This window comes from Vulpes lagopus, chromosome 16 (assembly GCF_018345385.1).
Source record: "Vulpes lagopus strain Blue_001 chromosome 16, ASM1834538v1, whole genome shotgun sequence".
Lineage (NCBI taxonomy): Eukaryota > Metazoa > Chordata > Mammalia > Carnivora > Canidae > Vulpes > Vulpes lagopus.
In genome coordinates this window covers 37,281,636-37,299,651 of record NC_054839.1, presented here as the reverse complement: position 1 = coordinate 37,299,651, position 18,016 = coordinate 37,281,636, and the positions used below count along the sequence as shown (strand labels likewise).

Below are 18,016 nucleotides of genomic sequence, written 5' to 3'. Positions count from 1 at the left end.
ACTGTGAATCATCAGGAAAACAGGAAATGTTTTCAAATCAATCAAAATGAGTTGATTAGCGGGTGATGATATAATCATCTACCTAGAAAAAAAAAAAAAGCAGAGTCCAAAGAACTAATAAGATAATTCAGTAAAGAACTTTCATTCTTATAATTGTTTTCCTGATTTACCATGTCTTTTATATCTAATTGTTTTTACTCTTTTCCCCTCTTTTTCTTAAGATGCTGCAGTTTGACAATGATATACCTCAATGTAGTTACTTGGTATTTATTCTGATTATGGTTTTCTGAGCTTCGTAGAATAGTGGATAGACCTTTTTAAATCAAATTTAAAAAGTTACTTGAAAATAATTCCTTTTTTTTTTTTCACACAATTCACTCTCTTTTTCTAGGACTCTAATTACATATATGTTTCAGGAATTGACAGTGCCTCACAAGTTGTTGGGTCTTAGTTAATTTTCTTTCAATCTTTCTCTACTCTGTGTTTTACTGTAGATGATTCGTAGTGACTTGAATTTTTCCAAATCTCTTTTATATTCCCATTGCTTTATTCATTACATTATCTTTTCCTATAGATATTTTAAATTATTTTTCATAGTTGCTTTAATGCTCTTTACTGATAATTTTTTTAATGTTATTTATTTGAGAGAAAGCAAGAGAGAGTACAAGTGGGGGTAAAGGCAGAAGGAGAGGGAGAAGCAGACTCCCAACTGAGCAAGAAGCCTGATGTGGGACTTAATCCCAAGACCCTGGGTTCATGGCCTAGGCCAAATGTAGATGCTTAGCAGACTGAGCCACCCAGGTGGCACTTTACTGATAATTTAAAAATCTGGATCATCTCTAGGTTGATATCCACTGACTGATTTTACTTTCCCAATGGATTATATTCTTCTGCTTTTCCCCCTCTATTGTAAATTTCAATTGTATATTAGACATTGTGAAAAAAACAAAGTTGAGGCTAAGAAGGGAGTGTCATACTCATTTTTAGTTATTTAAATTTTTTTTTTTTGTTTATGTCACAAGTTTCTGATACCGTTAAAGAAAAGGTATAAACGTTTCATTTTCTGATGATTTATTGTCATTTTAAGGGGAGTGTAGATTTTTCAGGTACTTTAAAATCCTAAATGGGGTGGTGCCTGGGTGGCTCAGTCATTTGGGCATTAGACTCTTGATTTTGGCTCAGGTCATGACCTTGGGTCATGGGATTAAGCCCCATATCATGCTCTGTGCTCAGCTCTGAGTCTATGTTTTTCTCTCCCTTCTCCTGCTCCCTCTTTTTCTAAAATAAATAAAATCTTTAAAATCCTAAGTAGAAATATAGATTTCCAATTGTAAAAATTTGACAATATATTCTCAGTCCAAAGAAATAGAGAACTGTAAAAAAATGCATTATGGTTAAGAGGGTATGTTTTTCATAGTTGTTTAAATTAGAAAGTTTGAAACTTCTTTCTGTTTAAAATAGATTAGAGGAAATTAGTACATTCTTGAAGATCATCAGAGAAATGTTACTCATAGATGGAAAATGGAGTTACAAATATGGAAATGGAAACCAAGATAAATCCTATGATACTGGATTGAAATCAGACATACTGGGATGCCTGGGCGGCTCAGGGTTGGGCGCCTGCCTTCGACTTAGGTCGTGATTCCAGGATCCGGGATCAAGTCCCACATTGGGCTCTCTGCAAGGAACCTGCTTCTTCCTCTGCCCATGTCTCTGCCTCTCTCTCTGAGTCTGTGTCTCTTATGAATAAATAAATCTTTAAGAAAAGAATTCAGATATATCAGTCTAAATTTACAGTCCTTAATAAGAAATAGAAATACTGTGTGTACATGTGTGTGCAGCTATATGTACATTAAGGAATCCAGCCATAGGGTGAAATAGGCAAAGCATAAAGTAAGCCTGGAACATCTTCTGTTCCAGAAAGTGAGGAAATACTTAAAAAGTGATGGACTATACATCAATAGAACCAAATGTGATGCTTATATCTGTAAGATAAGCAACAGCAAATTTTAGATGCACTTCTTGTCTTTCCTTAAAAAAATATTTATTTATTTATTTATTTATTTATTTATTTATTTATTTGAATAAAAGAGGGCTTGCAGGGTGAGTGGCAGAGGGAGAAGGAGTTCCAAGCAGACTCCATACTGAGTGCAGAGCCCAATGTGGGGCAGTCATGACCCTGAGATCAAACCAAGAGTTTGATGCTTAACTAACTGTTCCACCCACGTGCCACAGATGCCCTTTTCTTTCTAAGAATGTTGTAAGGGAAAGGAAAGGGAGAAAGGTCAAGGACATTGTTATCTACAAGTTTTCATAGTTTTCAAATCAAGAGATACTCTTTTTCAATTATTTATTTTGTAATTTTACCTACTTTATACTTGATTTTTATGAAAGTGAAGGGCGTGGTAAAAGCTAACTTTAACAAAGAGAGACATTCCTCCTCTCAACTGAAAAAAGAAATCCTTCGATGTATTATACCTTATGCATTTAAAGATTATTTTATGGGATCCATGATTAATATTAATGCCTAGGGTACAAACATGTTCAAAATATTCCAAGTTATCAATTTGTTATACATTTAATTTAGCCTTTAGTAACTAAACAGGTTATTTCTTTATATTCTCAAAATCTGACAAAATAATGAAGACACAGATATTTCAAGTATTACATACCAATTAGATAGATCAATGTCAAATCAATTTTATCAGAAGAACTAAATATAACATTGTATGCTATAAAAATAAGCTGTCATAAGCCAGAGAGATACATATCATTCCTAGAGCAGAAGAAGTATATCGACATAAAGTTAACCAGTTTAATCTTATACATAGAAAGGCCTTACTTGTAACAGGGTCACATCTATATAGAGTAAAATATGTGACCTGTAGAATTTAATCTTAATTACATGAAATCTTCTCAATCAGCTATAACATACAAAATATATTATATTCTTTCATTCAATAACAAAAGTACAAACAAGTTTATATTGCATTTAGATTAAGTCATACATGAGATGGGGATTAGGTTTTGGAGGAAGGATTTAACACATAACAGAAAGTAATATCTTTATAGGTACATATATAACTTCTACTAATGCCATGGAAGCAAGAACAGAAAATATATAAATATATGAATGCATGCAGCCATTCTGGAAAATCTCTCATTGAGGTCATCACAATTTATTTCCTTCCAAATCTATTAAACTTTTCTAGCCCTACTCCAATTTATTGGCAGTGTTTGACATTGTTGACCTCCTCCTCTTCTTTAAAACCCCTTTTCAGCTAAGGCAGTACAGACTTTCTTATCTCAGCTTACCTATGATTCATTGACTTCTCTCTATACCCTTACTTCTTGACCCTCTCACTGCCCTAGGTTTTTTTTTTTTTTTCAGACCTCTAAATTTTTGCCTTAACACTCACTGTTTCAGAATCATACTTGAGCATGGCCTTAATTATTGCCATTATGATGGTTTTAAATCTTTCCATGTATTTTGAATGCCTACAGAAACTGCTCACCAGGGAGCCCAGTAATATTTCAGGGTACTCTAAACTAAATTCAGAGTCTTCTCTGTGAGATTCTTTTTTTTCATTTTTACTTCCCTGTTATTAATTGGTGTAACACCAATATATTGAATTTTCAGTGTAGATATTATGAAGTCATTATTTATACCTCCTCCTCTTTTATTGCCTATCTCAAATATGACACAAAATCAATCTTTCCTTTTGTATTGGACTTTGTGGTTACTCTGGCCAGATCCCCTTTATGAGGCACAACTCTGCCCTCAGTGCCAGTGATAATATCACCTAACTTGTGTCCCAGCTATCCCTTCCCTAGATCACATTTGGCGGATAGGAGTTGCCTCCCTGAGAGTTTATGTGCCTTGTTCCTCTTACTTCCACTACTTCCCCTACTCTCATCCTGTGGGTGAGCCCAATGGCAATGAATAATAAAAGCAGAGTGTAAAAATGCTGTCTTTTTTCTCAAAGTATGACTAACTCTGCAGCAAAGTCATGTTCCAGAGCTTCTTGGGAGTTAAAGATGAAGCAAGACTCCAGCTGAGACTACATTTTTGATTTGCTCCTTCCTCTGCCCTATCCTTTTCCCTTTCTTTTGAGGATGCTCTTTAAATAAACCATGCACACATGAATTCCAGTCTCTAGCTCTGCTTTCAGGAAAACTTAACTTATGACACAGTTCTCCAAAATATTTCTCAGTTCATCTTTTTCTCTATATAGTACTCACTTCATGCCTGGATTAACTCTAACATCTTCCTAGACCATTAACTAGTTTTTTTCTGTGCCCATTTTCTGTACATTTTCTTTAGTATATGTGCTGCCAAAGCGAGCACTCTGTACATTTTCTGAAGTGATTCCAGTTTTCAGAATTATCTTTGTGAATTATGATAAGCAGTCTATTGTACTTGTTAATACATTATTTCTACAGAGTTGCTTGAGTTTGAATTGTATTTCTACTACCTCTTATTAACTTGGGTGAATGTCTTAATTTCCTCCATTTCTCCATTTTCAACTCTGTAAGAAAAGGGGGGGGGATTTAGGATTTCCTTCCCTTTTAGGACAAAATGGATTAGTATATTCAAAGTGCTTACAACAGGGCCTGACACATACATCAAAATGAATGTCAACTAGCATTAATACTATTATTATTATTGTTGTTGTTGACTGAATTGTGCTACTCCCCTCTTTAAGGATCTACATGAGCTTCTAACTATGCACATCATTTCAAATTCAAATTTCTCTAGTGGTTTTCAAAATCTGTCATAACCATTTTTTCCTACTTTTACAGCTTAATTTCCCAGTATTTCCAGTACAAATGACTCCACTTTAGGCCAGTATCTCATAATTTTCACAAATTCTTTACTTCTCTATTTTTCCATATTATTCTCACTATCTAAAATACCACACTTGTTCTTTTCCACTAGGCTGACCCCACACACAATTTCTCTGAAAAACTGCCCATTTCCATATTTGATTATATCTTGCATTTGGAATCAAAGCTGCTTATTTCCATTGCAGTTATAATGTAATATATGATAACTCTTATAATTTCTTTAATTGTCATATGGGTTATTATTTCCTCCTCAAGATTATTGCAAACTTCATGTGGAAAACTTTCATGTTTTATAATCCCTTTGCATCACCAAAAAGGAATAGACCAAGGCATATATGTTTGATATACATTTGTTTTATGCAAGGAAAGATGCTTCATGTACTGCTAAAAATCAGTAGTAGGCATACGGACGACATTAAAATGATATCTAAATGATGGGAGAAAAAATGAAATGAAAGTTTTTTAGCTTCTTTTATCTCCCCATCTTCCAGATTTATTGAGATATTGTTGATATATAACATGTATTTAAGGTGTAAAAATGTGATGATTTGATACACATATATATTGCAAAATGATTGCCACAATATATACAAATTATTTTATCCTGTTGACAAATTGATTAATCATTCCATAATGACTATCTTTGCTTCTTGCCAACATTATGCCCTAAAGTCTATCTTGTCTAATAAAACTATAGCTATACGTGCTCTCTTTTTGTTTCTGTTTGCTTGGGATACTTTTTACCATGTCTTAATTTTTGAGACTATGTATGCTCTTAAAGCTGAAGTGAATCTTTTGTAGGCAGCATATAGTTGGGTTTTATTTTTTAATCCATTCTATCGCACTATACCTTTTGATTGGACAATTTAATCAAATTATATTTAGAATAATTATTGATAGGTGAGGATTTACAATGCTATCTGATTGTTTTCTGGCTGTTGTGCAGTCCTTTGTTTCTTTAAAAAATATATATATATTTAATATATTTATATATATTATAAATTTATATATATTATTATTTATATATATATTATATTATATATATATTTAATATATATATATATATTTATTCGAGAGAGAAAGCTAGAGACAGAGGCAGAGAAACCAGATGAGCAGAGGGGAGGGGTAGAGCAAGGAAAAAGCGGACTCCTCATTCAGCAGGGACCCTGATATGGGACTTGATCCTAGGACCCTGGGGTCATGACCTGAGCTGAAGGCAGATGTTTAACCAACTGAGCCACCCAGGCACCCCCTTGTTTCTTTCTTCCTCTTTAGCTATTGCTATATTTCTTTGTGAATTAATAATTTTCTATAATTTTATGCTTTCCCTTTTTTTCTTTTGCATATGTAGTTTAGGTTTTTGTGCTTTGGTTACCATGAAGCTTACATAAAACAGCCTATAAATATAACAGTCTATTCTAAACTAATAACAGCTTAATTTCAATCACATACAAAAACATTTTTACTCCCTGCACATTTTGTTTTGATGTCACAATTTACCTTGTTTTATACTGTACATCCATTAACTAATGATTATAGCAATAATTATTTTTTAAGTTTTGTTTATTTTGTCTTCTAATCTCTAAATTAAATGATATTATACTTTTAAATTGTTCTGAATTTGACTATATACTTAGCTTTACTAGTATGTTTTATACTTTCAAGGTTTCATGTCACTAATTAGAGTCCATTCATTTCAGCTTGAAGAACTCCTTGTAGCATTTCATCTAAGGCAGGTCTACTGGTGATGTATTTTTTTAGCTCATTATCCCGTGGCCTTGCATTATTGTCTGTGCATTCAAGGAAGTAGGTGGCTCTTCCAATATTTACAGAATGTCTTTGACAGCCATTTGCAAATGGCTTTACCAGTCCACCCATTCAGAGATTCTGGATGGATCATCTGGGGGTATCCACATACAGGCTTTGTGCTAAAATCCTTGGGTGATGAGGTCAGCAGGTGGGTGGGCCCTGGTACTTTAGTATACAAAGGACTAGCCTAATGCCTCAGTCTCTAGGGGTAGGCCTGGATCTTGGGATCACTGGGGTGGGCCTGGCCCTGAGTCTGAATGACTGGCTTGGACCTGGACCTGCATAGGCAGACATGAGTACTGGGTCTACAGGATCCAATCAGGGACCAGGGACCACTGGGTTGGTATCTGGGTCCATAAGGCTTGATTTGATCTTAGGATAGTTCAGGAGCCTGGTTTTGTGGGAGCCAAACTGAAAGCTAGGGATATTGTGTCTGGCTGGATGCTAGAGCAAGCATGGAGCTTGCGGCCTCTAGAGTCAACCTGTAACCTGGGACCATGGGAGCTAACCAGAAGGTTCTCTCTGCTGGGGCAGGTCTGGTGTTGGGACAAGTAGAGAGTCTGAATCTGTGGGAGAATCTAGGTCCTCAGGGGCCAGCATGACACTGGGGTGAGCCAGACAGGGATCATGGATACATGGGAACTGGCTTGGTGCTTTGGTGGGCAAAAGCTTGAATCTCTGGTAGCTAGCTGGGCTGGGCCCAGCCAGGGGTCTAAGTTCACAAGAACCTGTCGGTAGCCTAGGTTCTAGGCAAGTGATTCGGAGCCAGAGTCATTAGGAGCTTGAGCCATGGGAGGAGACTGACACTGAGATGTGCTGGAAGCCTGAGTCCATGGGAGCCTGCTGGGAGCCTGGTACCATGGGCACTGCCTGGGGTTGTGGGTACTACTTGGGGTAACTGAAACCAGCAGGCAGTAGAAACATTTTTTTTTTTTTGATCTTGAAGTTGGTTCAAAGCTTTATTAACTACCAAGCTGATTGAGAGATTCAGGTGGGTGTTGTACTTAATAAAATAGAAGAAACGAGTTATTCTTCTGTCGTTACAGAAAATCTATGTAAATAAACTTCCCATCAGTACAGAGACAATACTACTTGCCTACTTCTGAGTAGTTACTAAGTTATCTGAGTATCTAAGTTACTTATGAAAGTAATTTCTTTTACTACATTTAATATTTTTTAAATGTTTCTAAATACATCACTTCAATTGCCACTTTTAGCTTCAATTATTTTTATGATACTAGTGCTTAGTAAAAAAAAACACTAAAATCATATATGTAATATATAACAAATATAATATTGAAAAAATAAAATATAAACTCTTGATAAATATATTACTGAAATAACTAAATCTGTCATCAAGCATAGACAAAATTGAAAACAGAATCTGATTTTAAATGAGATTTCCAGGGTTTTGGTCTATAGAGCATGATACTTTCTGTCTTCATCAGATATCATTTTATTTTTTGTTTAAGTCTTTATTCGATCATGAATTACTGTATGCTCATTCTAAAGAGTTCAAAGAATATATGTTTGGACATTAAAAAAAATGCTAATCCCTCCTTTATCTTGTCTATTCCCACTCCCCAGGAAAAGGCTTTATTGACGATATGTTGTATATCCTTCTACACTGTTACTATGCACAAAAAATTATAAATTATATTATTTCTAACTCAGAGGTTGTTAGCTATTTAATATTTTCTCATTTATTTCCATCGAATGCACTTACTCCTAATAATGGCTTTCATAGGCTAAATGATATTTCATTATATACCTGTACATTGTAACAAAGTAGCCCCTGAATATACTTTAATTCTAGGATCGATAATTTGGCTGTCCAGTTATTAATATTGATCTTGTCAACCACCTCACACCAGTGAGAATGGGGAAAATTAACAAGGCAGGAAACCACAAATGTTGGAGAGAATGCAGAGAAAAGGGAACCCTCTTACACTGTTGGTGGGAATGTGAACTGGTGCAGCCACTCTGGAAAACTGTGTGGAGGTTCCTCAAAGAGTTAAAAATAGACCTGCCCTACGACCCAGCAATTGCACTGTTGGGGATTTACCCCAAAGATTCAGATGCAATGAAACGTCGGGACACCTGCACCCCGATGTTTCTATCAGCAATGGCCACAATAGCCAAACTGTGGAAGGAGCCTCGGTGTCCATCAAAAGATGAATGGATAAAGAAGATGTGGTTTATGTATACAATGGAATATTACTCAGCAATTAGAAACGACAAATACCCACCATTTGCTTCAACGTGGATGGAACTGGAGGGTATTATGCTGAGTGAAATAAGTCAATCGGAGAAGGACAAACAGTGTATGTTCTCATTCATTTGGGGAATATGAATAATAGTGAAAGGGAATATAAAGGAAGGGAAAAGAAATGTTGGGAAATATCAGGAAGGGAGACAGAACATAAAGACTCCTAACTCGGGGAAACGAACTAGGGGTGGTGGAAGGGGAGGAGGGCGGGTGTTGGAGGGGAATGGGTGACGGGCACTGAGGTGGACACTTGATGGGATGAGCACTGGGTGTTGTTCTGTATGTTGGTAAATTGAACACCAATAAAAATTAATTAAAAAAATATTAAAAAAAAAAATATTGATCTTGTCAGTCTAATTTTTAGCAGCTAACATCCGGGATTACAGGCAGACTACCTAGAAAGAAATTCTCTATATTTAGTACTCAAGGATTTATATTCAGTTTTTTGTTTCACTTGTCACTAATCAATTGTTCTGGGCCATTTATGAAAAGTTTATATTTATTTTAGAATTTCTCTGAAAACTTACAGCACAGATGAATTCAGAATTTTGATTATTTCCCATGCCAAAAAATCTATTAGTGTATCATCTTAAGTATTATTAGTTTTTTAAAGCTAACTTACTTAAAAATATGCTTAGCAATAACCTATTGTATCTATATAAACATGGAATTTCATAAATACATTGATAGTTGTGACTTATAACAGGCCAAAAACATATATACAATATAACCAGAAGAAAAACAAAGGGTTTTGTGGAGAACCCTTTCACAATCATAATTTATCACCTTAAGTAGGGAGTGCCTTGAAAGTTTTGAATGATGAGATAATAATGTGGAATTAAATATACATGACTTTATAAATGGATATTTAGTGAATACTTATAAGATTAGCTTTCAATGTCTTTCCTGAAGGAGCAGTAGATCTTAATGTAAGCTATTTCTTTTTTCATTTTTAGAAATTATTGTAATAGTCCCGTGTTCAAGTGCTAATGATCATAACATCATATATATTTTGCCAAAGGCAATACTCATCTGTGCTACTCAAAATATAACAAAATAACTTCAAAATCCATTCCTTTTTTACTAGTGCTAAAATTATTGTTTAAAGCAAAGAGCTAATCTTGCATTAATTACGATTTTACTGTGTAAAAGTGTACAGAAGGAGGTTCAATGTATCTGCAATCATTAAAAACAGCACTTGCCTTTTTCCAGTGCTCCATATTTTCCCACATATTTGTTAATGTATGTTTAGCTTATAATAAAAACTCTATAAATTATTTATAAAATGGGTAATACTAAAGTTTTAAGTCATGGTATAAGGAAAATATAAATCCTTATTTGCATGAATTTAGCAGATAGCCTTAGGCTAAAAGTTTTCTTGTCACATTTAAGGAAAATATAGATAGTTGACAATAATAACTTGCTATAATATCTGCTAACTATATAAAATATTTAAATGTTCAGAGTAACAGATATAAAAATAGTAATTACTCATGTTTTACAATAATTGAAACCAAGAAGCTATTTTATTTCTTAGTTATCTAGATTATTATAAAATAACTTGCATAAATAAATTACTTAGAAAATAATGTTAACAATCTAGATAAAAAAGAGTAACAAAGAAAGCAATGTAGAATATAATTAACATGGGAGAATTGCTCAGTATATTAGTTAAAAATGCTTCAAATGAGAAATATTAAATTACTACAAACAAAAGGCAAAATAAAACTATATAAATTACACAAAACACTGCTCTTTTAAAAAAATTAATGAGCATCTGATGTGCTAATGTACTTTTGAGTTGGGTCCCTCTCTATATATACATATATATGCTATTAACCAATTTATAAGCTAATGAAGTAAATTTAGTTACACTCTCAAATTAAGAATATTTCTTATAATAGAATTTTTATCTAGATGTTATTTAGATGATATTCAGTATAATTTGCATATTTGCTACACATATTACAACATTGAATATCTCAAAAATAATGACTATTTGTTAATGGCTTTCTTGCTAATACTAATGCAATGTTATAGAAATATTTGAAAATGTATATGAATAGTATATTATTAGAATTGTTGCCTCAGTTAGCTGATAATATTGAACTCTACATGACCTACATTAGTTATTCAATGTTAAATGTTCCCTCCTATGCATTTCTAGTATATCAAATTCACTTTCACATTTTAATATCACTATCATAGTAGAAATATAGCTTCATTCTTCAGGAATGTTTTTATTAGTCAGCACTTAGATGTATATATATTATCTAAATAATAAAATTTACGTTAAACATAGGAAAGAAATGTATATTAAAATATTTTTTATATGTTGATAACTTACCCTTTCAACCAATTCATTAGCATAATAGTATTTTTTTTTAATTTTTTTATTTATTTATGATAGTCATACACACACACAGAAAGAGAGAGAGAGAAAGAGAGAGAGAGAGGGGCAGAGACAAAGGCAGAGGGAGAAGCAGGCTCCATGCACCGGGAGCCCGACGTGGGATTCGATCCCGGGTCTCCAGGATCACGCCCTGGGCCAAAGGCAGGCGCTAAACCGCTGTGCCACCCAGGGATCCCTCATTAGCATAATAGTATTAAACAACATACATCAAGGTAGTTTAAGGCTATTTGCCTATATATTCAACTATTTAAAAATAAAATAATAAGCATCAAAGTTAAAATAAAATTCTTTTCTGAATTACAATTTCAAAATTAAAAAAATAGGGACACCTGAGTGGCTCAGGGGTTGAACATCTGCTTTTGCCTCAGGTCGTGTGGACCTGAGGACCACCGGAATGGAGGGGCCCTGGAATGGAGTCCCGCATCAGGCTCTCAGTGGGGAGCCTGTTTCTCCCTCTGCCTATGTCTCTGCCTCTCTTTTTGTGTCTCTCGTGAATAAAAAAATAAAATCTTTTAAAAAATTTAAAAAAGGAAAACAAGTAAAAAACCAACATCAAATTTAATGAGTTTTCATAAGAAAACTGTTAAGAAATTAATATGGCAAAATAATTGGATTTTAGTTCTTAAGTTACATTTAGTTTATGTAACTTAGAATTATCAATCATAAATATGTATGGAATGTTTAAAAGTGTATTAGCTCTCAAATACATTGTACCTTTTTTTTTTCCAAATACATTGTACCTTAAGAATAATATTAGTATGTTATACATTTTTAAATTAATAAATGCAAAATAGCGACGCCTGGGTGGCTCAGAGGTTGAGCATCTGTTTTTGGGTTACGGCGTGATCCTGGGGTCTGGGATCAATTTCCACATTGGGATCCTTGCAAGGAGCCTGCTTCTCCTTCTGCTTATGTCTCTGCCTCTCTTTCTGTGTCTCTCATGAATAAATAAATAAAATCTTTAAAAAATAAATAAATAAATGCAAAATAAAGATGTCAACATGAAATACTTTGAATTTCCTACATGAAACAAATAATATATACCCATGATAACCTGATTTATTTTAATTTTGGCAGAAAAGTATATCTCACTTCAAATCTTAAGTACAATCTCCTAAATTAAAATGGATTTCTAGGGATCCCTGGGTGGTGCAGCGGTTCGGCTCCTGCCTTTGGCCCAGGGCGCGATCCTGGAGACCCGGGTCGAATCCCACATCGGGCTCCCGGTGCATGGAGCCTGCTTCTTCCTCTGCCTGTGTCTCTGCCTCTCTCTCTCTCTCTCTCTCTCTCTCTGTGACTATCATAAATAAATAATAATAAAAAAAATTTCATAATAAAAAACTTTAAAAAAAAAGAAAATAAATAAAATGGATTTCTACTTAGTGAGATTATGATTTACATAAAATAGACTATCAACCCTAGCCAGAGGAAGTTTTGTTTTTGAAGTATTTATATTTGCTTTATTTACCAAAAGAGATTACTTAAAATGGCATTATAACTCTCCCCTCAAAGGAAATAAAGAGTAAAAAAAAATAACTCAAGCTCTCTTAAAAATGTGTATTCTCAACTACTATACATAGATTTAGCCATGACTATTTGACAAAGCTTAGTAGAGTACATTTAAATTGTGATTTACAATTCTGCAAATTTACCTGTATGCTTCATAGTTTTTGTAGGGTTTTTTTGTATTTAAATAATAGCACTATGAAATATGACAAGTGTTAATAGATGAAATATCGAGTTATTCTTGATGTTCTTATTGGAAAATCTTACTTTCATTCACAGTAGTTTTTGGCCATCTAATCTCTGAGCCTGACGACATTTGAGAGCATAACAATCACTTAATGGATAAACACATGGAATCACACAAACACAATATTTTTACAGTAAAATATCACACGTATTATATGTATATTATATGATACCTGGAAATTTGTAACAAAATATCAAAGTCAAAATATTTAAAATTACATTTGAACCCCTTACTTTCTTCCATGAATCAAAGGTTTGAAATCCTGAGTCCTTTTACACAGGGATCAGCAAACTAGGGCCAATGGACCAAATCTGGCCTGGTTCCTATTGTAGGGCCCACAAGCTATGAACAGATTTTACATTTTTAAATGGTGGGAAAAACAAAGGATGGATATATTCCATGACATGTGAAAAGGACATGAAATTCAAATCCCAGTGCCCTTTAATAGAGTTTTATTGTACCAAAAAAAAAAAAAAAAAAGGATTCTTAATTCTGTAATCATAGAATGTTTTGCATCCTACACACCAGACTGTCCTTCTAACCATATGAATTCAATAAAGACAGGTTACTATACCTGTGTGCAGGTATCTTTCGGTTCCCAACAATCAAAATAACATCACAGAGTTGCTGTTGTTTCAAGTAACTTTCCATTTTTCTGAATGTTTGCTCAGCATGGTGAACAGCCTGATAGAATTCTTCAGAGCTACTGGAGTCCATATCACTTTGAGGAGTCAATGAATGGCTAGTTGCTGTCAGCCTACAAATCACACACAAAAAAAAGGTGGTGTTTATAAAGTGCTATAAAACTCGCCTAAAACAACACACAGAGTTTTACAATTTTAAAGGGAAAATCAATGCATGTCTCCTTATGTTAATCATTATTAATAGAAGTCAGAAAAATCTATTTTGGGTGACATAATTTGCTCTAAGAAGCAATAAATGAATTCTTAATTATCTTTTTCTCTAGCTTTACAATGATTTAAAAGGTAGGTTATCTATATTTATTAGGACATTAAGTTAAAAAAAACCTGAAAAAGTAATAGAAATAGTAAATTACTAACATGCTTATTTGAAAATTAGTTACTAATAAAATGTTAATTTAATCCATTTGAAATTGAGGTAGATCACCTAATTATAGTATTCTAAATTACAATTCCTATGAGGTTATAGTAAATGTTCTTTTACAGAAGTAGGTGATTTTCATTATGAGAAATTATGAAGCATGGTTTGTAAAAAAGATTGACAATAAATCTGAAAGTAAACTGTTGAGTTTCATAGTCTATACCCAGTTGTTTAAAAAATATATACAAAATGTAGTAGCTCAGTACTAACAAATATTTTAACCATATCTATGAGTGTATATGTGATAAACTTTAAAATTTTGAAAAATTCATGATACTTAAGTTTGGCAACTGGATCTATTAATATAAAAAACTGTTTCACAAAGAAGACTTTAAAATACCATACTCCATATTAAGGAGAAGACTCTCACTATATGCATGATAGGCCCAGAAAACCTGATCAAGTTTTCTGATGCTGTGCTAATTAAACCTTATAACAACTTATAAATGAAAATGAATTAGATATATAACAATAATGATGAAATAGTTTATTTCAAAACAGAAAGTACGGAGACTTCTGTTTCTAATTATAAGGCAATAACTTGTAGCTGACTGAACCCATCATTGAGAATGCCAGAAAAAAAAATGGTGCCTATAAAATCAAAATAACTAAATGAATTTAAAAATAGCCATTAAGACAACCAGAACTTGAAGGACCAAGAATTTAGAATAAAGAAAAGTCATGGAAGTCAGCTCAAAATTCTCCACTGCTTTTTCATTTCCTCTGATGGTATTTATTAATTATAAGCAGCACAGAGTGAGAATCTGAGAAACTCAGCACAATGCAGCAGCCAACAGTATCATGGTCCTTGGAGGAAAAGATGGATATTGGAAGTATAGGCTCCAAAGGTAGCAAGAAATTGAGAGATAAAATAGGGGCCATAAAGGAGGAAAGTTTGGGAAAGACTGTCATTGTGATGCACTTTTTCTCAGAGGTATTTGTGATTCCTAAGCACTGCTAGACAAGCAGAAAATGGCTTATTGGAGATTAAGAAGTTAAAAAGAGTTTGAAAAATAAAAATTTGAACGCAAGGACCAGTAAGGATGAGAGACTCTGGTAAATACACAAGCTCTCAGCTGAACTCCCTAAAGGGCTTTATCCTAGGAGTCAAGGGAAATAGAAATAGACAAGAAGACAAGCTAATACAAGGATGGAAACCTAGATTTGAATCAATGAAGTCTCTGAGTGCATTAAGGTGATATGCTAATCTAAATGTTGACAATCAGTCAGTATAAACCCCTTTAGAAAAGACCTCATAGAAACTCTGATTTCTTGTGCATGTATATGGTGCTTGACATTAAGAAGAAGAAGGCCTATAAATAAACTCTACTGAGAGGGCAAAACAGACAATAGAAACAGGCTCTGAGGTGCTACAGGTATATCTCTGAACAGAAGGATTACAGTTAGTTATAGATGTGAAAATAACCCTAATTAATGTATTTTAATATAGATAACAAGCTGGAGACTTTCAAGAACATTAGGTTATATGTACAATCAAGTGGAAATATAATAATTTAAGCTAAGGTTTTTTTTTTTTTTAAGATTTTTTATTTATTTATGAGAGAGAGAGAGAGAGAGAGAGAGAGAGAGACAGAGACACAGGCAGAGGGAGAAGCAGGCTCCATGCACCGGGAGCCCGACATGGGATTCGATCCCGGGTCTCCAGGATCGAACCTGGGCCAAAGGCAGGCGCCAAACCGCTGCGCCACCCAGGGATCCCTAAGCTAAGGTTTTGATAGAGGACTTGAACTTGCAGATTGGATGCAGGTGAAGAAAATATAAGCTGAAAAATAAATAGAAAATATTGAAACTAAAACATTGAGATAAAAAGATAAAAAAGGGACACCTGGGTGGCTTAGCAGTTTAGTGCCTGTCTGCCTTCGGCCCAGGGTGTGATTCTGGAGACCCAGAATCGAGTACCACATCGGGCTCCCAGCATGGAGCCTGCTTCTCCCTCTGCCTATGTCTCTGCCCCCCTCTCTCTCGGTGCCTCTCATGAATAAATAAATAAAATCTTTTAAAAAAGATAAAAAATAGTTTCTGAAACAAATGAAACAAACAATTCATATAATTATAGTGTTAAAAGCAGAAGAGAGACATGATAGGGCAAAAGCCATCTGAAGACATAATGGCCAAGAGTTTTCAAAAGAGTCTTAAAGACATCAAGACAAAGATTCAAGATTCAGTATCCACCACTACACATGACAGTAAGACCAATGGAAAACTAGGGGTGGGGAAAAGGAAAAATAATATAAGCAAAAGACTTTTTTTTAAAGATTTTATTTCTTTATTCATGAGAGACACAGAGAGAGGCAGAGACATAGGCAGGGGGAGAAGCAGGCTTCCTGCAGGGAGCCCAATGTGGGACGTGATCCTGGAACTCCGGGATCATGCCCTGAGCCAAAGGCAGATGCTCAACCACTGAGCCACCCAGGTGTCCCAGAAAAAAGACTTTCTTAAAAGTTGCCAAAGAATAGAAAAGGAGAACCTTTCCTCTAACTCATTTAATCAGGCAAATATAACATGGAAACAAAACTTGAAAAGGATGTTGCAAATAAAGAAAATTAATGGCTATTCTTTCCTCTAAACATATTTGCAAATATCCTAAGCAAAATACTAGCAACTAAAAACAAAACTGTATGTAAAAAAAAACATGTATATACAGGGTGCCTGGGTGGCTCAGTTGGCTAAGCATCAGACTCTTGATTTCAGCTCAGGTCATGATCTCAGGGTGAGGAATACTGCATTAGGCTTCACACTAGGTATGGAGCCTGCTTAAGATTCTCTCTCTCCCTCTCCCTCTGTTTCTCCTGCTCCTTTCTCTAAAAAAAAAAAAAAAAAAAAAAAAAGACAGAGAAAGAAAGAAAGAAAAAGAAAACATAAAAATTAAAAAAATAAATGTATCACATATATAGTGGACAATGTATCACAAATAAGTTGAACTTAATTAAGGAACACATTTTAAGCATATAAAAGCACCTAATTCATTCATACAGAAGACCTATTTAATGGAAACCTTTCTTCTTTAAGATTGAAAATGAAATTCGTTAGTATCACCTCTATTCAACATTTTTATGGAAGATCTTTCCAATGTAATGCAAAAAAGGAAAAAAAATAAAGCCCATTAGAGTTGAACCAAAAAAAAAAATGTATAACTGCTATTATTTCTAGAAGACATGTTTGTGCACATAGAAAATCCAAAAGAACTGCAGACAAGTTTACATATCTAAATTCATTAAAATTAAAATCCTGTGTTCCTGTTATCCTTCTTCCCTGTTATCTACAATATTTGTCTACACAATATGGTTATTTTCTTCAGACTTTACCAGTTTGCCTTTAAATATTTAAAATTAATATAAATTTTGCTGTACCATATGTTTGCCTTTCACAAATTTGCAAATTATAACCCCAGAATATGGTCATTTCCCGGTGTATATTTTAGGAATTCAGGCTCAGGCATATGTGGCAAGAATATTCTTCTAAACATGAACACATTGATCAGGAAAGTCACAAAATACCCTGCAGGATGGACTTTTAAATCTAGATTGAACATACCATTATTGTGTTACAGGTAACTATGGAGATTCAAGCCAAGAGCACAAGTTTCCAAAGAGATCAAAACTGCCCCACTCAGATCCTGATGTCTGGTCAAGAGACTCGAGACAGCCTGTACATTGGCTCCAGATTGACTTAAAGAGAGCTTGGGATAAAGGTTACATTCAGATCCTTAGGTTAATTTCTTATAAGTCAAACATACTTAGGGCAGAAAGTTCTATACTTCACTAAGATTTTCATATCCTGG

At 34.1% G+C, this 18,016-nt stretch overlaps 1 protein-coding gene across 2 annotated transcripts in view; it reads right to left on the bottom strand.

Moving 5' to 3' along the window:
- The window catches only part of KLHL1 (kelch like family member 1), a 356,958-nt gene that overhangs the window by 225,504 nt on the left and 113,438 nt on the right, over positions 1 to 18,016 (bottom strand). For both annotated transcript variants that reach the window (XM_041730855.1, XM_041730856.1), the window contains exon 2: positions 13,667 to 13,849. In XM_041730855.1, the coding sequence (XP_041586789.1) occupies positions 13,667 to 13,849 (183 nt within the window). The remainder of the gene's footprint in view (positions 1 to 13,666; positions 13,850 to 18,016) is intronic.